At 44.9% G+C, this 26,767-nt stretch overlaps 3 protein-coding genes across 7 annotated transcripts in view; all 3 read right to left on the reverse strand.

Annotated features, from left to right (window-relative positions):
- Nucleotides 1–7,121, reverse strand: part of yrk (Yes-related kinase) — a 17,534-nt gene extending 10,413 nt beyond the window's left edge. For all 3 annotated transcript variants that reach the window (XM_071540769.1, XM_071540768.1, XM_071540770.1), the window contains exons 1-2: nt 7,013–7,121; nt 6,301–6,438 (exon numbers count right to left, since the gene is read on the reverse strand). The gene's annotated coding sequence lies outside the window, so the exon portion shown is untranslated. The remainder of the gene's footprint in view (nt 1–6,300; nt 6,439–7,012) is intronic.
- Nucleotides 7,122–7,799: 678 nt separating this feature from the next.
- On the reverse strand, nt 7,800–15,924 carry sesn2 (sestrin 2). The gene is made up of 11 exons (XM_071540745.1): nt 15,118–15,924; nt 14,179–14,244; nt 12,659–12,847; nt 11,330–11,512; nt 10,805–11,023; nt 10,291–10,423; nt 10,076–10,191; nt 9,763–9,846; nt 9,446–9,552; nt 9,201–9,345; nt 7,800–8,445 (listed from the first exon to the last, which is right to left on the reverse strand). Exons 1-11 carry the CDS (start codon nt 15,451–15,453, stop codon nt 8,359–8,361), a joined length of 1,665 nt encoding a protein of 554 aa, XP_071396846.1. The 5' UTR covers nt 15,454–15,924; the 3' UTR covers nt 7,800–8,358.
- Nucleotides 15,925–16,482: 558 nt separating this feature from the next.
- matn1 (matrilin 1) lies at nt 16,483–22,624 on the reverse strand. 3 transcript variants are annotated; one of them, XM_071540743.1, is made up of 11 exons: nt 22,420–22,624; nt 20,479–20,663; nt 20,230–20,394; nt 19,872–20,094; nt 19,585–19,587; nt 18,718–18,840; nt 18,353–18,525; nt 18,002–18,233; nt 17,700–17,852; nt 17,485–17,565; nt 16,483–17,178 (listed from the first exon to the last, which is right to left on the reverse strand). In XM_071540743.1, the coding sequence occupies exons 1-11, from the start codon at nt 22,505–22,507 to the stop codon at nt 17,129–17,131; spliced, it is 1,476 nt and encodes a 491-aa protein (XP_071396844.1). In that variant the 5' UTR covers nt 22,508–22,624; the 3' UTR covers nt 16,483–17,128. The 3 variants fall into 3 exon arrangements, with proteins under 3 accessions (XP_071396844.1, XP_071396843.1, XP_071396845.1); XM_071540742.1 differs by lacking the exon at nt 19,585–19,587; XM_071540744.1 differs by lacking the exons at nt 18,718–18,840; nt 19,585–19,587.
- Nucleotides 22,625–26,767: the final 4,143 nt, after the last annotated feature.

The raw sequence follows: 26,767 nt of genomic DNA on the forward strand, positions 1-26,767 counted from the left end.
ACTCTACAGCGTGAGGTTTTCTGACTCAAAGGCCACCTGACCCATGGTGAGTGTTATCAGTGTGTGTGTGTGTGTGTGCACGTGTGTGAGGGAGAGAGAGAGCAAGAGAGAGAGAGAGGAGAGAGGGGAGAGAGAGGAGAGAGAGAGAGATGGAGAGAAAGAGAGAGAGAGACTCATTGAAACCTATATATTTCCAGTGAAATTTGACTTTTCCAGGTAACGCCCTGCTGCACCCTCACACCTGGGAGCTTCCCAGTGCAACCGCAGTCTACTGGAGCAGCTCTATTGGAGCAGCTGGGGGTTCGGTGCCTTGCTCATGGGCGCCTCAACAAGCAGTTACTGAGGGAGGGGTGGGGAGCCGCTCATTCACTTTCCCCGCCCGCAATTTCCCAGCAGGCCCGGGGATTCGAACCGGCCACCCCCCACCTACTGCGGAATGTGAGGGAAGTCACACTCAGGAAGAACAATACAGGTTGAGGCAGCGAGGTACAAGAAACACAAACGCACTTCACTTTCATTCTGAGCATTCAGATGGAAGGAACGCCGTCCGTGGATTTCAGACAAACGTTCGACGCCCCCGGTGAAAATCCTTCCATCAACACCCCAAATTCCCCCAGATTCCTCAAAAACCAAAAGTAACAATAGCTATTATGGGCTAAATCCAAAACAGTCCGTTGCTTACTGCTCGCTCAGAGCAAAATATGCAAAAATGTCACACGCACACAAGCGCTCGCACACACACACACACACACACACACACACACACACACACACACACACACACACACACACACACACTCACTATCTGCTCCGCCATCAGGAGAGCTACAGGAAGTTAGCCCTGTTAGAGTTTCCTGTCCACCCCTCTGATGGCTCCCCCCTTTTCCTGGAAACTGAGGACAGAGTCCATCCACACACACACACACACACACACACACTCACACACACACAAAGCAGCTGCAGTGCCACAAAGCCCCCACCACACACACACACACCTTCCTCTCCATAGCTGTTTTTCTCTCCTCACGCTCTCCCTCCTCCCTGCCTACATGCTCCAACAATAACCTTTTACATTCCCTCTTTTCACCCTAGCTTTCATTGGAGCAGATCCACTGCCTTCTCTCTCTCTCTCTCTGTCCGATAAACGAGAGGAAAGCAGAAGTGACAGAGGGTGTAAAGGAGGCCTCTTGCCTTTCATCTTTATCTTTCTTCTTCCCCTTCTCTCGTCTCTTCTTTCTCAGCTTTTCTAAGGCTGGCAGATGACCAGAGACAGGATCTGCACAATAACAGGGATATGCATTCAGACACACACACACACACACAAACACAACTCTGGGGACTGTTTGTAGGGCGGCCCTCTAGTCATTGTTCTCCACTGGGTTCCTGTTGACCATATTCCCTCTCTCCCTCTCTCTCTCTCTCTCACTCTCTCTCTCTCTCTCCCTTCTTTCTTCCTCTATGCAGGCTGAAGCTCTGATATCATTCATAACAGCTCCTAACAATTCAGCTGAACTGTAACTGTGTTCACACAAAAAATAAACCCTCATGAAATCAAAACACGTTCCAACCCAGTAGTCACACAAACACACAATACATGGCCCACTGGACAAAAGCTTGAGCAAGCAAGCATGCAGACGGGGCCCAAAGATGCAAATGCACACATTCAGTACTGACACAAACATGTGCATGTGCAGAAGCAAACACACAGACACAGGCACAGACACACACACACACACACACACGCACACCTGTCATAGTAGCCTACCTGGGTTCAAGGAGGGAAAAGGGGTGGGGGGAGTCAGCCGAGTTTCTCACCTTCATAGTAATAGTAGGACAGTATAGGATGGTACTTTATTGATTGATTATTGGGGGAAACTGCTGCGTATAGCAGGTAGGACACATAAGTACAGTACAACAGTACACATAGTACATAAGAGTAATACAATTAAAATAGGAAGGCTAAAAAAAGAGAATACACAAATGCAGAAGAGTATATAACTATATGGGTGTATAGTTCAGCATATGTCAAATATGCCTAGTGGTGGAATGTAACTAAGTGCATTTACTCAAGTACTGTACTTAAGTACAATTTAGAGGTACTTTCATGCTACTTTATACTTCTACTCCACTACATTTCAGAGGGAAATATTGTACTTTTTACTCCACTACATTTATTTGACAGTTTTAGTTACTAGTTACTTTGCAGATTTAGATTATTAATACAAATTATAAATCAACTAATAAATTACAATATATTCGTATAGGTTATGCTACCCAGAAGTATATAAAGTAATTCAAATTAGCTCCACCATTACCAGCTGCAACATTAAAGTGATGAACACATTAATGCATCAATAATTATAGTCCAATAACATGATATATATGGGCCATTCTGCAGAATGACTACTTTTAATTTTGCTACTTTAAGTATATTTTGATGCTAATACTTTTGTACTTTGACTTAAGTAAGATTTTGAATACAGGACTTTTACTTGTAACAAAGTATTTTTACACTGTGGTATTGCTACTTTTACTTAAGTCAAAGACCTTAATACTTCTTCCACCACTGAATACGCCAGTATAAGTATAAAGTGTATATGTACAGTACTGCGCAAAAGTCTTAGGAACATGTAAAAAAAAATCGGTAAAACAAAGATGCTTTCAAAAATAATGAAATAAAAAGTTTAAAATAAAAAATTACTATAAAGAGCAGTCTGCTGACACACTAATACAGAAAACAAATAAACATCTAAGACAAAATTTATATAAAAAATCTGGGGTGCCTAAGACTTTTTCACAGTACTGTATCTAGCTATGATGCATATGATAATGTAGTACAAGCCTGTGTAGTATTAAGCAGAACCATAGACCTTCCTCTATTCCTCTAACTTGTCTGGGTGGCATAGCATCCCAGCAGCAACTGCCCTGTTACTACACCCTGCCACCCATACAGGCACAGAGGTGTCATCGCTTTTAGCTGTGTGTGTGTATGACAAGAGGCTAAATGGGGACTAATCATACCAGAGTAAATTTAACAACAGTGTTGAGTTCCCCTCTCTTTGGCTCTCGAAACCAATGAATAAAACCAGAGATATTCAAAACACACTCTATCTCTCTCTCGCACTCTCTCTCTCTCTCTCTCTCTCTCCCTGTCACACACACACACACACACACACACACTTACAGAAACCAGCTAACATAACTGTCTGACATTTTGGAAGGACGAAGAAAATCAGTTGCGATAGGAATTATGTTTTAAAAAAGGTTAAAACAATCAAGTATCTAAGGTACTGCAGGCTACAGTAACATTCTTGTGTACATCCTAAACTGAACAGACCAACTACAACATTGTATTAAACAGGCCTGTCAGTCCTGTATGTATCACTGGTGGCCTTATTGATTATGTCGCATCCAAACATGTTGCCTTTCGCCTAGTCTATTTGCATTGTTCTGTTAATGTGGTCTAATGATTAACAAAATGGCAATGTCACAATTTCTCAACTTGAAGTAGCTTCATTAAAACTTGTCTCTTTCCTCTTCTGCCAGGCTCAGCCAGATTTCGTAAGAGTATGACAAAAAAAAATGACTTTGTGACTTTCTAATCATTCTGACTCTGCTACTCTATTTCTACTATTACAGCTGTTCTAACACTAAACTTCAGTTAACTGACTGACTACTGACTGTTGGCTGGTAAATGTATATAGAGAAGTTATTTTAATACTGTGTGAAACAAAAGCTGCTTCCTCTGCTGCAAAGATCTGCGGTATAGATTTGTGATCGGCCTGCCCTCAGCTAGGCCCTCATAGAGCACACGCACAAGGAAGGACTTGATATCTAGTGAAGATACTTGTCAAACTTGTCAAACAGACAAGATATTCCAGCCAGTTTTTAAAGACCAGACTGCTTCAGGACAACATCTTGATGAAAACTGTATGTACGCTACATTTGTCCGCTCTAAACAATACAGGCAGGCACAAAAATTCTGACCTACAAAGCATCAGCACACACTCTGTCCCGCACATAAAATCACAATAACATCACCCTCCATCACCACACTTACAAACATCCAAATCCAAGTGACACACCCTTTCCTGCCCAGTGGGCTGCAGATAAGCTGCTCCCAGCAGGGAATTCATAGCAGGAACACAGTGCGACACACACACACACACACACACAAACACACACTTTCTGTACTTTTACATCTACAGTTCTCTGTCAAGTTGAGAGTTTCTCCACTCCTCAGTCGCCTCCATGGTTTCTCCAGCACTCTTTACCTCTTTACCTTTCTTTCTTGCCTTGTTCTCTCTCTCTCTCTCTCTCTCTCTCTGATTCTCTCCCTTCGTTAGCAGGAAGCCCCACAGGATGCAGAGTGTGAGTGGAGCAGGAGTGATAGGACAATGGGAAGCAAGCTGTCACTGAACCCTTACGCACATAACACACACACACACACACACACACACACACTCAGACAGAAAGGAGAGGGGGGGGGCAGTGGAAAAGTAAGGTGTCTCGGCCATCGGGACGTCCTGTTTCCAAATGATGTCATCACATCCTTCTCCAGATACAGAGGATTGGACTATTACATGAAGTGAGTTAAGAAACAGATTTAGACTGTAACCTTTGACCCCCCCGAACCCCTCACCTAATTTCACTAAGCTATGGGTTGGGGGTCAAAATGGTTCAAGGGGCTGTTTCTGATGGGTCCCACAGCAAGAGGCTACATTTCCTCCATTTATGTCCTGGACTGAAAACGTTTGGAGCCCCTGGTATGAATGATTGAGTCACCCAAGGGTGTTTGAGGGTGCTAACAGTGGGCTACAGGTTACTGCGCAGCATCTTGGGCGAGCAGGCACAGCGCTCAGCTGTGCAGTGGGAAAGCAGCGTCAACTGCCCCCCCCCATCTAAAAAAAAAAATATATATATATAGCCACGCCCCCTTCCTTCCTGCCCAGCCCCGAGGCTAAAGACAGGAAGTGACCTTGTAAAGAAACAGGAAGTGATGAAGTCCGGCCTTGGATAGCCTGATCGCATTTCTGTCTCTCTCCGTCCCGCAGAATTCCACGACGACTCCCCCACCCAGACACACAGCCCCTTCCCTTCAAATCACTCGTGAAACAAAGATTTGTGTTAGCTGTGGGCCATCATGACAGCATCCAACTTAGACTCATCAAGACAGTATGACGAAGGACTAAGCTCTTAACTTAGACCTATCCAGCCATGCCAGACCTGCAGGAAGACGGACATGTTGAGGACACATCTCTCTGGCCCTGCCTTTTCCTTAAGGTGGTTTCCTGTACACAGTTTGCTAAATAAATCATTTGCCAGTGGAATATGCTTGCTTGTGAATGGAATTATACATAGTCTGATAGACATGTGGTTTTTAAATTAAAGACAGTGTGGATAATTTAGCAATCACAAATTTTGTCCAATGTGCAGTAACTTAGGGACAGGTGTCCAGTTGGTCCTATAGGCCAGGCAGCAGGCTTTTGCCACAAGTCCAGATGCTGTGAGGTTACGGTCAGGTCAAACCAAACTGGGCTCTCACTACTAACCAATCAATTTAACAAATCACTATTGAAGTGAGAGTAGGCCTCAGCTCGCCCTATGTGGGTCTTTGGTGGGAAGAGAAAAGCTTTTCATGGACACGTGACCACTGAGGACTTTCCTCTGGTTATTTCCACTCTTTCGATAATGCAATATCGGCTATTTGATTTCTAAATATCAGCCAGAGTCAGGCAGAAGAGTGGAAGTATTGGTGGCCGCACTTGATGATGCTCTCATATGCAACTACCCAAACTTCCCTTTCTTTAACAGTGTGTACTCCAAAGTTACCCAATATTCACAAACACTGAAATCAACACAGTTTCGACTGTTCAATTCAAAGTGACCAGCATGCATATAATGGGACCTAAGTGGTGGTGGGATGCTGATAATAGTCATATAGCTTTGTTGGGTAACGTTTCAGTCTCATCTTACCTACACAGCCACAGTTAAGAGTCTATTAGAAGAAGTGAGGCACACAACGCAGCAGTCCTCCTCCTTTTAACACTACAGAGGTTGGCTACTTCCCCCACCCATATGAAAGAATGAAAAACAAGTAAAATTCATATAATAGGCTCCTAAATAGGCAAACTACTTTTCCATGTATTATTTATCATCTTTCATAACAGACATGCCCAGTGATCATTGCTCAGCCACAGGCAGTCCTTCTCAAGACAATCATATTTTAACAAAACATTCATCCTATAGTCATTAATATTCCATTTACAGACACAATATGCCAAAATGAAACAGACATACCGTATAGAAAACGTGTCGTAATCCCAGGGGACCGTAGGACCGGGCCGCTGGAAGAAATCAGGCGCACGGGACAGAGGTGTGTGGGAGTGGGTGTCCGGTGGCTCGCGGAGCGCACGGAGACAGCCGGGCGCTGCTGCGCTGAGAGAGGGAGAAGATGTGAGCGCGCGTTGCGTCCAGAAGGCTTGGAAATTGAAACCGCGCGCACTGAGGTCCACCCCGGTGGAACGCGCGTGTGACTGCCCTTTCTACTAGTTATGATAGCCATCACGCAACGGACAAGCGACGTAGAGAGAAAACAGAACTAGGAAAGAAAAGTATATTTAGGCCTAATGAAAATGTGTGTGTAGTGTTAATAATAACTACAAAAGTCAATTAATCTTTCTTTAAGTGCTGATGTCTCGACTATTCACTCTACGCCATTAATATGGGGAAGATATAAAGAATAAAAGTTAAACATACATCTTAAAATGTATAAAGAGTATAAAAATGGAAAACACCCGCACATCTCCCAAAGGACACACATAGCCATATGAAATTGGAACGGAGTTTTAAGCATGAAATTTGACTTCTATTCACTTTCATAATTCAAAAAGCGTAAGCAAAACATTGAATAGGCTACAAGTATAAAGTAGGCCAAAGTATAAAATGACAATTGGATGGAAGTTCTTGTATATGTAGGAGTAGCTAGTAGACTACACAAATTAGCACTTACCTCAGCATATAGTGGGAAATATAAGACTGTACACGAAGTGTGAGCGGTCGACAGTCGGTTTAGCTGACCGCCATCCGCTGGCTAATGAACACTAAACACCTTGAAACTCGTGGGATGGCAGCAACTGGGGGTAATGCAGTCTAAGCAACACATATAGAGTGTGCTCTGTGTGTGCAAGGGTGCGAAGTGGCTCTCTGGTGAGAACTACAGGAAGAGTTTTGAATGGTGTGATAACCGCGCACCAATTGCACAGCAAGACAAATCAGAAGTGTATCGAGAAAAGCTTAAAGGACGAGACAATGATTAGTACTCGGTGCTTTCTTCTGAAACAGTAATTCATTCTTTTTTTTTTCCTTATCCTGAAATCACTGGCCTGTGAAAAGTGATTCTGCCATACCATCTATGGATCACAGCCAGATCATTTTCATCGATAACTCCTTCAAGTCACCTTGAAGAGTGACTTGACTCAAAAAAAACATGAACAGGAGTGTGGTCCTTATCAAAGTCCTTGTAGTCTTTGTCTCCATCTTGTGGTGTTTTTAATGTAACTCCTGCTATTCATCAAGCAGTTTGGGCGTGGGTCTCGGTCTCAGAGTTTGGTTTATACTAGACTAGATTCACCTTGAAACTAGGATATAAAAATGAATTAAATCTTCAAGTAGTGTATCATTGGGTTGTGTGTTCGTGTCCAGCACACGATGCTTAGTGAAGCGGTAATGCCATAACAAAATCTTATCAAGCAGAATGCATTTTCAGGCAAAGACACAACACATTGTCTTGATTTTGATAACAAAGTAGCTTTTTATTGTATAGAAAAATACAAGTTATTTTTTTCCTTTATGTCAGACCCCCTGTGTGCTGAAGTAGCCAAACGGTGAAACTCCGCTACAGAGCCAGCGCGCGAGGTAATACAACTTGTACTGATATTCAATAACAACCAAAATACTGTGAGGGAAAAAAAAACACTCGAATGATGAATAGGTCACGCCAGGCCTAATTCCACCTGCGTACCTGGCATGCAGCCCCAGATATGCCTACGTGTGTGACTGCAGTGTGTGCAAGGCGTTCAGCTCAACACTTGAAGCGAACTATGTTCAGTGCAAAAGTGTAACAAGTAGTTTTTTTAAATATCAGAAAATCACACACATTTACAAAGCAGCATCAATAAACAACATTGACATAGAAGATATTCATAGACATTCACTGTAGTGTGTGTGTGTGTGTGTGTGTGTGTGTGCATGTGTGTCTATCCATGTTGTGTTATGCATTATGCTGCGGTACAGAACAGCTGGCTCAGAATCAGCAAAAATGTTGTGTGTGTGTGTGTGTCTGTGTGAGTGAGCGTGTCATCTCATGTAGTGTGTGATGGCTCGTAAAGTGTAGAGGAGTGCAGCCTGCAGTCGGGCTTCCATGACAATCAGGTTGGCGTGAACCTGCAAAAAAAAAAGAGCCATGTTGTTACCATAAGGTTTCTAGGTTATCATATTAAAGCAATATTCCACCTAGTTTGAAAATGCGGGTTATTCAGCACTTGACCGCCATGAAAACCAGAATATAAACTACTCAGCAAGATCAGATCCAGCTGGACGAGTTTGTAGCGTTTGAATGAGGCCACGAAAATATCCTGAAAACTTGTGAACAGGTTCAACAACATATCTCGCTTTTAAGACAACAAAGCAGTCCTGGGTCCGTCGTCACTTTGCATTTCTGTTCTTGGTTTACACAAAAATTTGTATATAAAAATAAAAGTACACCTGGTCTCCCAAACAGGAACTATCTCTCCTAAATGGGATTCCTCCGCTATGTTCTCTTCTATCAATAAAAATGCTATTTGGCGAAATTCTGTTCTAAAACGTTGGACTCAGAGTCAACTGAAAATCACAGTAGCGAGATCTGTTGTTGAATATGTTAAAAGTAAGTTTTCAGGCTATTTTCGTGGCCTCATTCAAATGAATGGGAAGTAAAAATCTGAAAGCTACAAACTTATCCCAGCTGCATCTGAACTTGGTGAGCAGTTCATATTCTGGTTTTCATGGCGGTCAAGTGCTGAATAACCCTCATGTTAAAACTAAGTGGAATGCTGCTTTAAAGTCCCTCCCCTAATGCCACCATGACAATAATGACATTTATGAAGGAAGCAAAAAGTGAAATTACGCTACGTCAGGTGTGTGTTTGGGCAAGTCCATACCTTCTCAGAGTGTCTGAAGTGTCTCCAGAAGGTGTGGTAAACGCGTGCGGTGGTCTGCTCGGGGTGGCAGGCCATGGTTTTGACAAACACCTTCAGAGAGCGCTCCAACAACACGTTCACGCCTCCGTAGTCGTAATCGTCGTAGCTGCACGCGGACAATGACACAAAGGTTAGTGACACAGCAGAGGTTTCTTAGCAACACGTGGTCGGTAACACGGGTGGTCGGTAATGTGTGTGACACTGACCGTATCCCGTAGAGGCAGTGGATGTAGTTCCACAGGGCTTTTCTCAGTGTGTGGGTGTCCACACCTTCATGCATGGCCATTCTGTGGTATGTCAAGCCACACACAACCTGCAAAGTGAGGAGATTTAATCTCATTACCAACATGCTCAATCAAACTTATCTTTCTTTTAGCAAAACAACATTGTATATCACTCACATTATCACAGGAGCAGATGGACCGGTCGTGTTATCCACACATCAGTCTTTTACTGCTTTTTATCGGCTTATTGCTGTACATGTATTAGGTGAAAGGTGATGGGACAGAGGGGTGAAAGGTACCTGGAACTTCTCGTCGAGGAGCTGGCCCATGTCCGGCAGCAGTCTGTTGACCAGAGAGAAGCCGTGGTCTTCCCACGAATAGTCCTGCACAAATTAGATACTGACATTAACACCCACTACTGTATCAGGCTAAACACACAGGAAAAATAGGCACTCTACACTGGAAACAGAGCTATGAATGGGTGCGCACACAGTGTGAACACATGCCATATTTTATCTGTGAAAGATAATCATGTTATTACAACTGATCTGGTGCACACACAAACAGCACTGGCACACACACACACACACACAGAGAAAAGCGTCAGACTACCTGGGCTCTCATGGTAGGTGGCGCCTGCTCTCCTCTGGGGGCAAAGTCCTCATAACTGAACTCTTGATCCTCCACCAGACGCAACACCAGGTCAGGCGGCGCTCCCCGCACCACCGCTAGACACACAACCAAACAGGAATATTGAGTAAACAAACATGAACCATGTAAATGACTGATGGATAGATGAATATGTATATATGTATATAAATATACACCTGTGGGTATGCTCTCGCTCCTCTCCCTCTCAAAGCGAGTGAGCATCTCTTCCTGGGTGCACTCCTCCTCCTGCTGCTGCAGCTCCACCATCCTCTTCATCAACACCTCCACCTCCATCACTCCATCAACCAGCTGGGGAGGAAAAGAGAGAGGGGGAGTTATGGAACTGCTCTGACATGGGCCACATCCACACTAATACATTTTCGTTTTAAAACGCATAACTTTTGCTATGTTTACGCCTAGCGTCCACACTATTCCGGCGCCGTTTTAAAACAAAAACATATTAGTGTGGATGTGGCCTTGGTGCTCTGTTCTTTAATGGCAAGCTAGCAGTGAAATAAGCCACTTCTTCCATTCTTACTAACTGGTGTGATTGGTGAAACAGCATTGGAGCGAACACAGCTGTTAACATTATTACTTGGGCTGTATTCAGGAGCACTAGTGTTACAAATGTTGCTGCAATTTAAGTATAGGCTTATTACATCTGTGATAAAAAATGACCCATAGACTCACCTCTTGCCTGCCATCCTCGTGGGCGGGGCTATGAGGGCTACGAGGAAGGTGATTGGGTGAAGGAGGGTGGAAGGCGTAGCCTTCAGTATGGTCAGGTTCAGGGTGCAAGCCACACCCCCACACGAAAGAGGACAGCGAGTGAGCGTGTGCCATCAGGACCACCGCATGAATCAGCTCAGCCAACGACCAGCGGGACTCCGCTCCGGGACACACCAGTTCCTACAGGGGTAGAGGGACAGGTGTAGGTACTACCACCAAATAATTGTACCTGCATTCTGTATGCGAAAACATTCATCAGCTTGATATCTCTTATAAATGTTAAATTTGAGCTAAATTCTACAGATTGAATTTAAAATACCATGAGTCATTTTCCAGCTGCAATTGTAAAACGTAGGAAAAGCACTTGTTCCTTTCCTTGACACCACTCTTTACTAACAAATCTAAATCAGGAATCAATCACATCTCGTATTATTATTACAATCATATGTAGAGAGAGAGGGAGAGAGATTGTGTGTAGTGTCTGACCTGGATGTGCTGCTGTGTGATGAGCCAGGGTCTGTGTGCCAGCAACTTGTTGAGTGTCTGCAGGCTGTGGAGCTTGGTGGGGGCGAGCTCCAGGCCGCCCAGCCAGCTCTCCTCGCCCCCGGCCTCCAGGAAGCCCGCACTGTGCTGCTGCACCAGGTAGGAGCACTGGTGGCGAGCTGCAGCCTGTGGGACACCAAGACATCAGGCACAGTCCCGGTTGATGGAGGAAAACTAAAGCACTCCTCTATCCATTTAAAAACATTAATAATTCCATTGGCTTGTTCACTGAACCATTTATAAAACGACAAAACACATCAGCCTTGTCCGTGCTAGATATGAAAGGCTCAGAGGTTAAATCATGATGACTAAGTTTCTGCAGTAGTATACCATTTTGAGTCAAATGAATGGCCACTCTGAAGTAAAGGGGAGGCCAAGGTACTGTCTTGGTGAGGGATGGCAGTAATTAAATGTTTACATGACCGCAGTCTTTGGCAGACCTGCTAGTGGCTGGATACAGTACAGTAGCTAGATAAAACTGAATGCCAAATTACCTGCCAACGCTATTTTTCACTGTTTCTCTATATTTTTAACCTGTGTCTGTCATCTCCCTACAAATTTTTGCTAATCAATATTCCATGAATAATATTAACACACTTCCCATGACCAATTTTTTCAGTGTTCATTTTCAAATCATTACATTTTTGTTTAATAGACAATTTTAGCTTCTACAACTAGCATTTGGGACCTCTATAGGCTGAAAATGTGTTGATTTAGTCCTTTATACAGTCTAAATCATTCAGAGGTAATTAGATCTACCAGCAGCCAAACTTGACGATAAAAGTGAAAAGTTTCAATGACATTTCAGAAACTTTTTGGATATGCCTCATTTTCTATAGCTTTTCTAGGCCTGGGGAACACAATTGTCCAATTTCATGATTTTTCCAGGTTTTCCATGACTGTATGATTACTGATATTTCAACTGCTTTTACTCTGATGTTTTGAGTGTTTCAATGCAACACAGTAGAAAAACAGATGCTGAAGTCAATGAAAAAATGGTGACAAAATGATGCCGAGGGTAGAAATAAAAGAAAAACATCAAGATAACATATCCACACAGACACGATGGAAGAGTAGGTTATTATAATTAAGTCAGCAAGTAATGTCTGACAAACAGCTTAGACAGTTGGCCTTTACAGAATGATTTAAGTTGCAAGCACACTGTTCAGCCAAAAAAAAGTTCATATAGTCTCCAGCTGGATTTGACCAAAAGTTCTCAAAGATGTCACTGGATGATAATCATTACATAAAACAATCCTCATGTTTTCTCACCATGATAACAATGTAATGTCTCCAGGGGCGGGGCAGGGGGCCGTCCAGCTCCAACAAAGCATGCTGGGTCCTCAGGAAGCAGCTGAGGTAGGCAGGGTGCAGCGCCATCACCATGGTGATGTGGTCCAGACGGCCCAATGAAAGGAAAGCTTCCATCAGGATTTCCTGGTCAGGTCCTTCTTTCAACATCTAGAAGAGGATGCCCGGGGCAAAAAAACATTTTCAGACTTATGTCCACCAAACAAAATTTACATTGTTCCTATAATCTTGAACAGTTTGGCCTGGATTCACTTGACAGTGGAAAATTCTCTTTTAATTCTCAGCCGTCCCAGTGGAGAATCCCTCAGTGACATGACGCACCAAAGGTTTCTTCCATTTTTTTCCTAACAAGGTTTTTTTCATGGGCATTTTTCCTTGTATGCATTGAGGGTCTAAGGCTGGTGGTCCTGGGTAGGTTAGGCTAGGTAGAATAGGTATAGAATAGGCTGTTATGTCTTGCTATAACCTGTTTTTGTGTGTTTTGCTCTTCCTGGTGTTTGTCCTATATCTGTCTGTCCTATGGCTTATTGTTGATCAGTTAGATCTAGTTGGGCTCCTTCTCTGTACAGTCCTTTGAGACATACTTGTGATAAAGGGCTATATAAATAAACACACTTGAACTTGAAAAGAAGAAACCAGTAGCCTTGTGAGGCAGAGAGTCTCAGAAATTATACATTTTCTCCAGTGGAGGGATGAGTCAGACCTGAATCAACTTTTTCACTCTTTGGCAACAGAGCTTTGGGATTGCTTCTCTTGATGACATGAAGCAATACACACTGCAGTCTTGCAACAGAATAGTTACTAGTACGAGTTAGTAGTTACTCTATACAGCCATAAAATCGTTATAGAAGTAGTGGAATACATCAGTGTATTAGGACCTAAATGACTGCACACCATCCTTCCTTTTATAATATGTTGGACCAAGATTCTTGTCATTTTGGTCCAACATATAAAAAAAGAAGACAATAGCTAGTAACCTAAACAGGTAAATCTATTTAAATTACTTTTACAAATTCTGAGTGATTTTCATGGCAGCAGCTGGCACAGACATATAGGTAGCACACTGATATGATTATTTAGCATGATGTAAGCCAGGTAAAATGTTGGGATTGGATATGGAGGCAAGGTGTGTGCCACACTCTGATCAACTCCATAGACTACGCAACAAGAGAGCTATGTCTTTTATCTGTGGTTTTATCAAGAAAGATTTTCTGGAAATTACAAAGAACTGGTGACCAACTTTATAGACACTGTGACAAACCCCAAGGAGAGTTTCTATTGGGAAACAATATGACGAATCCGTGCATTTCTCACACTATAACATTTTAAAAGAAAATGTATATAGAAGGTGCTTTAACAAGCATTTCCTTTGCATTTGGACAACAAATTTAATGTATTATGACAGCTCATACTTCTCATAATGACCCACCAAACACCTATATCATCTGTAGACAAAATGTACTCAAAAAAAACACACAGACCTCTTTCGCAGGAATGAAGGCACTTGGACCCGAAGCCAGAGCCCGAGGTACTTCAACTCCTCGTTCCTAGTGATAGGGGAAAGGAAATGGAAGGTCAAAAGATATACATATCCTGTCAAATGTCTTTAACAGAAGGAAAACATATCACACCACATAAAATTGTTCTTTTAAGTTTTTTAGGTTTCCAGCTTTTTTCAGTAAGTTGAAGTTGTTTTCCCTAAAGTCCTTAAACAAGCACAGGAAACCAGAGCAGTTTAGATCATTTAAAAACACTGCAGACAGCTTTACCCCTGTTGAACTTGACCAACGATAGACCTAGTTACACTGTAGCGACTGTAACTGGAGAGACCCGTTTCATAACGTGGAGCCCATAAAAACTGGAACCACGCATACAACTTACCGACATCTTTACAAAATCCTCAGCAGACTGTTAAATCGCACCTTCCTAATTTCGACGGAGAAGACAAATGTGCGTCATATGCGGCACATACGCAGCCCCACTTCTGTTTCTGGAAGCTACAGCGGGCTATTGAAATGAACTGGGGGTGTGTCTGGTGTGTTTTTCAGGGCACCGAGAGGGGGCGTGTCCAGCTGGCTTGTTTGTGCACATCGCCAGAGACTCTTGCATCACCTCATACGGATCAATGTCTGATGAAATCATCCAGCAATCTGATAGAAAATGTAATCATCCGATAAAATGTGGCTATTCAGCTGGAAACTAATCATTTATATGCATTAATCATTCGTCTGATCTTAGAATTGCCTAATAAAAGGCAAGGGTAATGATCCTGTAAAGTATGATGAGGTCATTCAGATAAAGGAGTTAAATCTCCCTATTTTCTGTAGTATTAGTCGAATACCATATTTTCCTCTCTCGTCACCCTGTATGTCTCAACTCGTCTTCAGACATTATGGAGGGGAAAGGGCTGTGGACGGTACCTGTGCGGTCCGCAGCAGCTCGGCAGCTCTCTCTCGTACCTCCTGTAACGGGCATGACCGGGACAGTCGCAGCAGATGAAGAAGTGTTTGTTTACTCAGTCGTGCCGAACCGGGCCGGTCCAGTCCCAAACAGGCCAGGACAGCCTGGCTCAGCTCCTCCAGAGCCGCGGCTCGCTCCTCCTCGTCCCTGCTGCACAGCCGGGCTAAGCTCTTGGGGGTCGGGCCAAGGTCGGGTTCCGACTCGGACTGGTGGCGGCAGGAGCGGCCCGACACCTGTCCGGAGGTGTTTTCTCGGTTAGCCTCGCAGATGAAGACTGCCGTGGGCTCACTGGCCATTTCCCGTCTCGGTTCAGTAGCACCTATATGTTCGGCTCCTTGATGCTGTAGAAGCTCCTAGCGTAATGCCTGACCGAGCTGGAATATTAAACTACCCGTTAGGTCCAAACGTTACGTTAGCTAACGTTATCTTAGTTGTTTAATTCCTGAGTTGGTCGTTGCCTGTCTGATTTCGACAGTCAGCGCTCTTAAAAGTCTAGAAAGCATTCACGCCGATGGGCCACCGAATCAGAGCAAAAAATTCAGTCACTTTTTGATACCTAGCTCGCTGACGTTAGCGACAGCCTGCCGGTTAGCAAGCTAACCTAGCTGCGGTTAGCAGATGCTGCAAACTATATTCACAACGCATTCAACGATGCACGGCTCGATAAACATGCCATGAACCGATGGCTCACGTTTCCAGCTAGAACGCTGCCTAACTTAGATTATACTCAGACGACAAGTGAGGAGTTCACAGACTTTCACCGCTGTTCAGTTCAGCGGCTCTTGAGTTGAAGTTCTACTTCCTCACATTTGACGTCAGACATGACGTTTCCGGAACTGTTTTTTTTTCCATAAACGCTGCATACATAATGTAATATTTCCTTGGCTGCACTAATTCAGGGGTTCCGCAAACCTTTTCATGTGAAGGACCCCCAAAGAGATACGCATTAGACTGCGGATCCCGGTTTCATAAGGTATTGTACAAATGAATACCATCTGAGAAGATTTTAGTTGTTAAAAACATAATTACATAACTGTCTAAATTATTATATTATCTAAGTGAGAAGATCTCTCATTGTGCTAACCTTGAGTGAATTAAAAGTAAAATTAAACTGTTCCCCATTTTTCTGGGAACCCCCGTGGAACCCTGAAGAAACCCTGGTTGTCCTCTGATCCCACTTTGGGAACCACTGGTCAAATGAATCAAGCTGTGTACTGTTCATACCTATTTAGCTGAAACTGTGTATAACTACAGAATTATTTGAGTATGTGCATGTGTGCATGATGTTCATTTGGTGTACAATAGTTTCACAATTTTACACTGTGTACTTCCTGAATCACCTTTATTTAGGAAAATAAAAACGCATCAATGATGTACCTTATTATGATCAGTCTTATATCTTATATTAATTTACCTTTATATATATATATATATATATATATACCATATAAAATATTAGATACCTTTGTGTGGGGGTAATAGAAGAATGGTATAGCTTACAGACATAAGGAGAGAGAGGAAAGATGACAGATATAAACAGACAAACAAGTGAAGGTGATGTGCTGCTCCTTTTGACATGACAAGACACACTGTGTATACGCAGGCAGCCACAAAGAAAACCCTTCAGTGTACCGTCACCGTTTCCCTATGAGGGAAGACTTTTATTAACAAACACACAGGCTGGCTATGGAGGATGACCTTCAGGAGCGCGCACACACAAAGGAATGGTCCCCGTGGCGACCGGCGCTTCGTCTCACAGGAGACCAAAGATGGAAGAGGTGAGACCGAGAGAGGAGGGGCGGAGGAGGTTTCGGGGGTTGCGGGAGCTTGGGCTACAAGCAGAGGTCAAGGTTCACACACACAGGCTCCTCTTCAGTATTTTACAGGAAGTAAAAATTGTATGTGTGTGTGGGTGTGTGTGTGTGTGTGTGTGGGGGTTTATAGTGTATAGGGGATTGGGGATGTGAGTCCTTAGACGATTTTGTTCTCCAGCGCAGCGATCCTCTTCGACACGCTCTCTAGTGAGATTTCTGTCAAGGACAGCAACGATAAGACAGAAAACATCACAACAACATCAAATCTCTTCCTCCCTCTCTTCCTCCCTCCCTCCCTCCTTCCCTCGCTCCCTCAAATCTCTCCCTCCCTCCCTCCCTCCCTCCCTCCTTCCCTCGCTCCCTCAAATCTCTCCCTCCCTCCCTCCCTCCTTACCACTCTCCCTCCCTCCCTCCCTCCTCTCGCTCCCTCCCTCCCTCCCTCCCCCTCTCGCTCCCTCCCTCCCTCCCTCCCCCCTCTTGCCCCCCCCCCCCTCCCTCTCTTGTAAAGGATATGTTTTTTTGTTAGTGCCTGTAAGGCATCTTCTACTTTTTTCTGGAACTTTACGAGGGAGTCGCATTCACAAGGATCCTCCTCTGTGGGAATAAGAAGCACAAGTTCAGGTGAATATTGTGTGAGAGGTTGTCAGGTTACTGAACATGTGTGAACACTAAGAAACCAGTAATAATGTGGGCAAAATGAATGCCTGTAATTAATGGTGATGTGTGACCTTGACAGATGTTGATCTGCAGCTTCTTGGCAATCTGGGTCATGGTCTTGAAGTCGGCGGTGTAGAAGTAGTGTTCTCCGGTCGGCTCAGAGGCGATCTCCTTCAGCTCATCCTCCACTGCGTTGCCCACTCCAACAGCATACATCTTGAAGCCTGCAACACACACACACACACACATACACACAGCTGTGTTAGTCTGCTTGCTCTGTAAAAATAGGTATGTTATATTATATCAGCATACTTCATCACACATAATTGTATGCAGACACACTCAGGACGCTGACCCCCCCTCTCCCTCTCACCGTTCTCCTTGGCCTTCTTGGCGGCGTCTCCGATGTAGTCCTGGCTGCGTCCGTCGGTGAAGACGATGCCCACCTTGGCGACTCCGGGCCGGGCGCCCTGAGAGGGGGTGAAGCTGTTGTCGGTCAGGTACCTGAGGGCCTGGCCCGTCATGGTTCCCCTCTCCATGTAGGCCATCTTCTTCACAGCGTCCTTCAGGTCTTTCTTGTTGTTGTAGCGGCCCAGAGGGAACTCCTGGAGGAGGGAGAGGGAGACGTGACGGGAGTGAGAGAGGGAAGGGAGGGAGGAAGAGGCTTGCTCTGGTGAAGCTGTACAACAAACACTCATGTGCACACACACACACACACACACACCTGTTTGACTGAGCTGGAGTACTGCACCAGTCCGACGTGGGCCTTGTTATCAGACACGTCCAGTTTGTCGACGATCTGGTTGATCCACTTCTTGACCAGCTCAAAGTTCTCGGGCCGAACGCTCTTAGAGCCGTCGATCAGGAACACGACATCTGTGGCCGCGTTGCTGCAAGCTGGGGATGTCAGACACACACACACACACACACACACACACACACAGCATGTTAATCCAACAGCACTGCAACCACTCTTTTAGAAACATACATTCTCTTTATCTCATTTGAACTGTCTCTCTGAATACACACAGGCGCACTCACACACACACACACACACACACACACGCACATGCACACACACACACTCACCACTGCAACTGCGACCGTCGTCCATGAGGGTAAAGCCATCTTTGCAGGCGCACTTGTATGATCCAGGGGAGCTGATGCATACCTGCGCACAGTCATGATCCCCAGTGGCACACAGGTCCGACACTGTGTGTGCGCATGCAGAATACACACACACACAGTGGCAAATATGTGGAGGCACACACACAGACAGAGGGGCGGGTGGTTGGGGTTATGAGGAGAGAATGAAACTATGTCAGTTTGAAAACAGGGGAAAATCTACATTGATGTTTAATGATCCACTGTGATCTGCTGACATTATGTCACTCAGTTTACCAGAGCAATGTTTAATCTATGCAGATATAGCATGAATCCAGTGGATCTTTAAAACAGACAGGGGTGGAAAAGATTGGAGTAGCCTTAAATCAACAAGATGATTGTCTGTTTCTAAATGTGAGGTAGAGGCTCATCCAATAACAATCCAACACTGTGAACATGCAGTTCCGCCCCTGCAGGGAACATCTACAACAAGATTGGCTGCTGCAAAGTGAGTGGCAGCAGTCAAAACTGCCGCAGACTGGGGGCGCCTAAGGGCATTACTAATTACAGGATTAATGATTGTCGCTAATGAATCTCTAATTACAGATAGTTCAGTCTCGCCGCTCAGTAAGTGAGAGTGACTGAAGAACAGGAGCGAATTTCATTCCAAACGGTTGTTCCTTCCTTAATGCCTTCATTCACTAGAAAGTTTGAATGAGTTTGAACGGATGAATGTCAGAGAAGTGCAAAGTCTTACTGTCTGTGCGGAAGGGCAGAGGACAGAAGGGAGGGGACAATAATTTGGAATGAAAGCCCTGACGCCTTACCCTTGATATAGGGGAGCCAGCAGACCAACTCTCTCCATGGGGATGAAGGTGTGGATAATGATGTGGATCTCTCATTTTCCCATCTTCCCATCCCTTGATTCTCCCACCCTGCTTATCTCCACCCCTCTCTAGACATTATTTTTCCTTAATCATCACTATCTGTCTGTTGTTTCAAAGGATAGCCCACTGTTTTCTGCCTCCTGTCCCTCTAACTGCAGTCAATAAATCCTGACATCATCTCTCTCCCTCTTCTTCTACCTCTCCTTGCTGCTTCTCCTGACTCTGATACTCTGCCTCCCCCTCCTGCCTTACCGCAGAAGGCCTCCTGGAACTTCTTGGTGAGCTTCTCGATGACGCTGTAGCTCTCCACATAGTCCACGTGGTCGTCCAGGGGATCGCTGGCCATCTGCTTCAGGGTGTTCATGTCCACGCGGCCCACACCGATGGCAAATATCTCAATTCCAGCGTCGCGTGCGCGCTGAGCCACATCCTTCACGTTGTCCTGGGGACGTCCATCTGTCACAATGATGGCAACCTGTAAAGGGTGGCCAGAATAGGTACAAAATTAGCACAAAATGACAACCGGTGACAGCTGCAGGTTTGTCTATGTGGTGGAGGTGGAATAGCATGCATATGTCCTTGTGTGTCTGCGTATAAATGTGTGTCTGACCTTGCTGATGTCAGGGGATTTGACTCGGGCGCCCTCGCTCTCACTGAAGGCCACGTTCAGGGCAAACTGGATGGCCAGACCGGTCATGGTTCCAGTGGACAGGGGCTCGATCTTGGTCACAGCCTTCACCAGCCCGGCCTTGGTGCGGTGGGTCTTCAGAGACACCTGCGGTTGCAGTGAGAACAAGGTGAGTTAGGGTCCGCGGCATGAAATGATTGGCTGTCTCGGAAAGCCAGCTGCCCCACACACCTCGTTCTTGACACGGCTGGCGTAGTTGACAACTCCCACACGGGTGGCGTTGGGTCCCACATCCAGTCCCTCGATGACCTTGGCCAGGAAGACCTTGACCTGCTCAAACTCTGAGGGACGAACGCTGCGACTGCTGTCCACGATGAACACAAGGTCTGTGGGACGGGTGTTGCACAATCCAGCCGCTGCACATAGAGGGAGAAAATGGAGGTTATTATGTAATCATGTTTGGCTATTTTGCATAAAAAGTATATGTGTATTTATAACATTATCCTGTACTGTGGAATTTTGAGGCAACGGAGATGGAGAAAAGCGAGTCTGTGAAGGAGGGAGAAAAGGGAGAGGGAGGGGCATGGGGAGAAAGGAGGATGTGAGAGGAAAGGGAGGGCAGAGGGGATGGAGGCTAGTGAGACGTATGGGGGAGAAAGTGGGAGGGAAACAAGAAAACAGGATGGAGAGAAGCAACAGGGGCGGAGAGAGGGAGGGGCAGAGGAAGGAAAGGAGGGAGGCTTGGCCATAAAAACAAGGATGGAGGACAGAGAAAGATCAGATGAGAGGCCAACTGCTTTATATGTATAAAAACTTTTTAATAAAACAGGAGAGTACATCTATGACTTTTATGATGATAATGATGCACTTATTTCAGCTCAACTTGCCCCTAACTGCTTAGCTGAAATGAGCTAATGGACTTACCTGATGTGTGTGTGAGAGAGCAAGAGAAAACGCTGATTTTTTTTTCTGATAGTGTCTGACAATGATAAAGCAATAATGCTTGCAACAGAGAGGGAGGAGGGTGGGGTTGGGGGGGTCAGTGCGTGTGTGGTCACCTTAATTTATGTGTAGACTCGCTACAAATTCCAACATCACTGATCTCCCTTCTCGCCCTTCACCTCTCTCCCTCCCTACAGTTTTTCCACTTACCACCATCTCCATCTCCATCTCTAACACACACACACACACACACACACACATACACACACAAAGAGCGTCCACTACCACACTCCATTTCCGAACTCAATCCAGTCCAAATTATGCACATCTAAACCACCAGCAACAATACAAAAAACATAGCTGTGTCCAAATACAGTAATATTGCATTATGTTTAACTGACCAGTACTGTAATTAATCACTCAAAATTAATTACTTTAATCCCTTAAATACACAAAGACACTGGAAAAATATAGAAATTGATAGAAATGTGGAATTAAATTATTTTAATTTAAGTCAACTAAATAATCACATCCTTCAAACAATTATCCAAACCGATTCCTGGAAATACTCATGATTAAGTTAAATGAAAACTTGAGTTTTCCATTCATCTCCTTCAAGTCAACTACCTCTGCCAGTTTGTACCACACATTTCCATACTGCAATGGATATATTGAGTCTGAAGTCTGAAATAAGTCTGGAGGGATAACCGTTGGAAGAATTACTCTTGTGTCCTTCACTGTCTAGACCAATTAAGTATTGAAAGACTATCCTTCCAGTTTCCTCTGTCTCAGTCAGCTGTTGAGTCCAGTAAAGCATCATTCCAGTGATTTCCACATTCAGGGTTATTGCTCTCTAACTTTTCATTTCAACGGGGGTATTTTTTGGTGGGTAAGGAGTGAAGACCGTGGGTTAGATGTAAAGATCACACCGTCACCAGACTAGGACTCCACACCCAGGGTTAACGTTATGCCTGGAGCGCCCCGGTGGCTCATTGAGTAGAGCGCGTACCATAAGGCTCAGTCCTTCCCACAGTGACCCGGTTTCGAATCCGGCCCGCGGTCATTTGCTGCATGTCCTCCCCTCTCTCTCTCCCATACCTTCCTGTCTCTCTCTCTCTCACACTGTCTCTATCAATAAAGCATATACAAATGCCTAAAAAATAAATCTTTATGCCTAAAGTCTTCTGGGTCGATGTATCAGCTTTAGGGGTTAAAGGTTATCGCTCTTACCCATGGCGGCGGCGGTGCGGAGGTCCATGGTGGCGTGAGCTCCCACGAGGCCGAGCAGCAGCAGGAACAACGGCGGGGTAGGCGTCATGGCGGCGGAGACAGAGGGGTGACGAAGCGGAGGGGTCCGAGCGCGTCCACACACAGTCCCAGAGTGAGAGGCCAGGGAGGAGAGAGAGCGGGCCGAAGAGAGTGCCAGGCGAGGGGGACAGCCACAAAGTGAGACTGACTCTCTCTGAGCTGCAGGTTATCAATGCAAGTGCTTCACACACTCAGCCCACAGACAGCCCCCCCTCTATAGCTCCAACGTGTGTGTGTATGTGTGTGTGTGTGTGGGTATGAGAGGGGGAAATACCTGCTTTGGGAGGACCTAAAACGGTGGGCAGGGAAAGACAAATACACCTTGATATGGGTAGGATGGACAGGTATGTGTGTGTGTGTGTGTATGTGTGTGTGTGTGTGTGTGTGTGTGTGTACGAGTAGTAAAATTTGTGTTGTGTGTGCGCACTTGAGTCCCTGTGTGTATACAGTATGTGTGTGTATGTGTGTGTGTGTGTCTGGCTGGGGGTACAGGAGCGACTGGGGTTCGGTGCAGGGTGCGCGCCAATGCAGCCGCCCCAGGTTGGATTTGGCCAAAGCTCAAATAAACACCAACATGAATTCCTCTTTTCTCCCCATGTTCCCTCGTATAGCAAACACACATTTATGGGGCGGAAGTTAAGGAGAGCCACCATACACAGCCTACAGTGTTCCCGCTATATGTGTGTGTGTGTGTGTGCGTGTGTGTGTGTGCATTTCTGCATAAGCATGCATCTCAGTGTAACTTGCAGTGTGCGTTTGAGTAAAGCCTGGTTTCTTCAGTTCAGTTAATGTATGTGTTCCTGAATAACATATAGAGTCATACAGTACGGTACAAAGCATTTTGTGTCTTTCATTGCTTGCCTTGCTTTTTTCTCTCATCCCTCTCTCCTCTCATCCTTCCTCCCTTGCATCTCTGAAGACTTGCAGAGGTTCAGACTTCATTTCCACCATGGCATTTCCTCAGTCGTATTTTGGGATCATACGGAGGCAAGTGAAGATGCCTGATTGCAATCAGATCAAAAAATGACCCCGCCACCCCCAAGACTCTTCTTCCCGCCTATTTCTCCATTGCTCTCCTCTCCACCGGCAGGTAGGCAGTAGGCCCCAGCGGAGTAAACACCGTTAGAAAACACACTTTCATCAATAAACTCACATACACATCTCTCCTCTCTCTCTGGAGTCCACACACACACACACATATACACTAAACAGAGACCCCTCTTTTCCATCTGACATCCCACTCCACCCGGCCCAACCCTGCATTCCAATGCACCTCCCCACCCCCCAACACACACACACGCACACACGCACACACACACACACACACACACACACACATACCACCTGAACAAGCCGCAATTGAGGGGGCAGTCTGGGAGGGGAGAGGAGTTGGGCTGAGGAGGGGGAATGTGAGGTGAGCCTGTACAGTAACTAGCCAGACAGATTTCCTACTGAACTGAACATGCGGCAAAGTCAACAGAGGGTGTGTGTGTGTGTGTGTGTGTGTGTGTGTGTGTGTGTGTGTGTGTGTGTGTGTGTGTGTGTGTGTGTCTGTGCGTGTGTGCGAGTGTGCGAGTGTGTATGTTTGTGCGTCTACTGGCTTAGAGATGAAAGATGAGAGGTGTTATTCCTGGACTGGATGCCATCTCTGGGAATGGGCTATTTGGCTTATAACAGAAGACACAACATACACACACATACACACACACATCTCTGAACGTACATGCGTGCAAACCCACAAACATATACATATACACACAAACACAGACGCAGCTTATGTAACCTGCTCTGCTCTGCAGGCAGGACAAACACAAACATATGCAGGTATCTGGATGAGCCGTACCTGCATCCATCAGCCTTTGTTTACCATTTCACAACTCCACAAGCATTTATCATCTTATGTTGACATATAAATATAGCCACATGATAATGGAGGTGGACACTAGAGCTGAAGAGTGAAATTATAGTAAAGAAAAAGGCCTGAAATCTGTCTCAACTGATAAAGATGACATAATACAACATGTACTACAACGTGATATATATAATACAACATGTAATACACATCATTACAACCCTAAAAGGTCGGTTCCACCAAAAATATATAATTCACCATACATGTCCAGTGGTTTTCATATAATCACCACTCACTGAAGGTACTAACATGCTCATATACTAACATCAGTGTAGCAAATTTAACATACAAACCTCAAAGCTCATACTTTTCTCTATTTTTCTATATTCCCCTCTCTCTCTCCTTTCCCATTCAATCTTTGTCTTTCGGTAAACAAATACATTTATTTTCAGAAATCTAATATCAAGTCATGGCATGTTTGCTTGTTTACTGAAAAGGGAAATGTTTCCTGTAAGTCCTTTTTGAGCGCCAACAGCCCAACCACATTGGGCAGCTCAATATATATTCAACACAATGGTACTGCCAGACCCATAGAGTAAATGGAAACAAAGTCTACAAACAAACAAATCCCTCCACCTCACTCCAAGTACATCCTGTGCCACACTGTATGCCAATGGGGATTTTTATCCAAGGCAACATTCAAACAACACAGCTTTGTGCCCATGTATTTTCTATCAATAGCAGTAGGCGTAGTTTGTGTCTCTACCACATCTGGACCTTCCACCAATACACTGCTTTCACTGGCTTCTATCCGTCTTTATTTTTACACAACACTTGAATCGGCAGATTTTTCCTCCAATAATTTGCCATCTCCCTTCTCCCTGTTCCTTCTCTCTTCTTACTCCCAAATCCCAACGCAAGTCTATTTTCTTGTATCCTTTCAAAATAAACTACAAATCAACACCTTAATGCCATCTGAACCAGAGAGCCAGAGGACAGGAGGAGCTGGGAGAGCGGGCAGACAAACCATATTTCAGCTTCAATGCATGACAACTAAGATAGATAGAATCGTCTAGATCAGTTAAATGGATAAGAAGTGGAAATCAATAACCACACACAGCAGCCCGACTGTATCCAAGCAATGAAAGGTTTTCTTCATTTAACTTTTCTCTGAATCTGTGTGAGGGGGGAGTAAGGGCAGGTGTGTGTGTGTGTGTGTGTGCTGTCAGTGGGTTTGGAAAGACTGTGAGGATTTCGTGTTTGACCACATCCATAAATATTGAAACAAGTTCCCTTTTTTCACATCTCAGAATACTGAGTAAATATTGACACGGTGGGATCGGGGAGGACTGAGGCATCCCATACCTGTACTCACACACATACGTATCCACATACGTGTGCAGAGAGACAAACACACACACACACACACATATACACATACACACATGCGTGCACTCCAGCTGTACTCTGAGCACTCTCTGTTCACACCAGGGAAGTCCTGGAAAAATTAATCACAAACTTAAACCTACATGAAACCCTCCTCCATCACACATGCACGCTCTCCAACAAATTCAACACTACACACACTCTGACACACAGAATGCAGATACACAGACATAGAAGCACACATAGTAGACTAGGCTACACATATCCAGAGTATATTAAGATATAGACAGATATAAACAGAGCGATAGGCTTCACTCCTACACTAAATAAAACTGAAACCCAAAGCAGCAGTATTGTGACAGCACTAAGTTTGAATAGCACTCTTATACAACTTAGGGGCCTCTCCTGGAATGAAGGAGTGTTCGTGTTTGTGTGTATTTGAGTGTGTTTGTGTGTGCATCTTTGTGCAAGAGAAAGTTCGAGGCATTTCTGTACAGCAAATGAAGAAGCGTGTGTGTGCGCATGCATAGCTGTGTGTGTTTTTGCTGCGCTCCTCTTGCCAACAGTAACAGCTCAGTAGCCAGTGAGCAGGAAGAGAGAGGTTCATTAAAAACCCAAATACAGCAGTTACATAACCGACAGTTCTGTTCATCCCAGAATCCCCCGCTACAAACACACGCCTCCTTCATCCCCATCTTCCTCTCCCTCCCACGCCTACTGGCACAGCCCACCCATCATCCTCTTCTCCTCCCATAGCAACAGCTCATCTCAACTCTCCTCCCTTGTTCCCAGACGACACACTGCTTCACTCCTCCGTTCCCCCTCCTTTATCTGTTCCCCTGGTCCCAGCCGCCCCCTCCCCTTTCTCGTCAAACAACTCTTCTTACTCCCACATCCTCCAAGCTTCATTTCAAACTAAACTTTCCATGTAGGGTGACTATGAATCAGGAATATTAACTAGAGCTAAAACAAGGAATTCCAATTTTTTTCAGCTTCACTACTGAGAGCCATGCTAGTCCCAACTGTCTTTTC

The sequence above is a fragment of the Centroberyx affinis genome, unplaced genomic scaffold, assembly GCF_046629955.1.
Source record: "Centroberyx affinis isolate AG114_WGS23_722 - 3 ecotype Tasmania unplaced genomic scaffold, CSIRO-AGI_Caff_v1 ptg003711l_1, whole genome shotgun sequence".
NCBI classification, from domain to species: Eukaryota; Metazoa; Chordata; class Actinopteri; order Beryciformes; family Berycidae; genus Centroberyx; species Centroberyx affinis.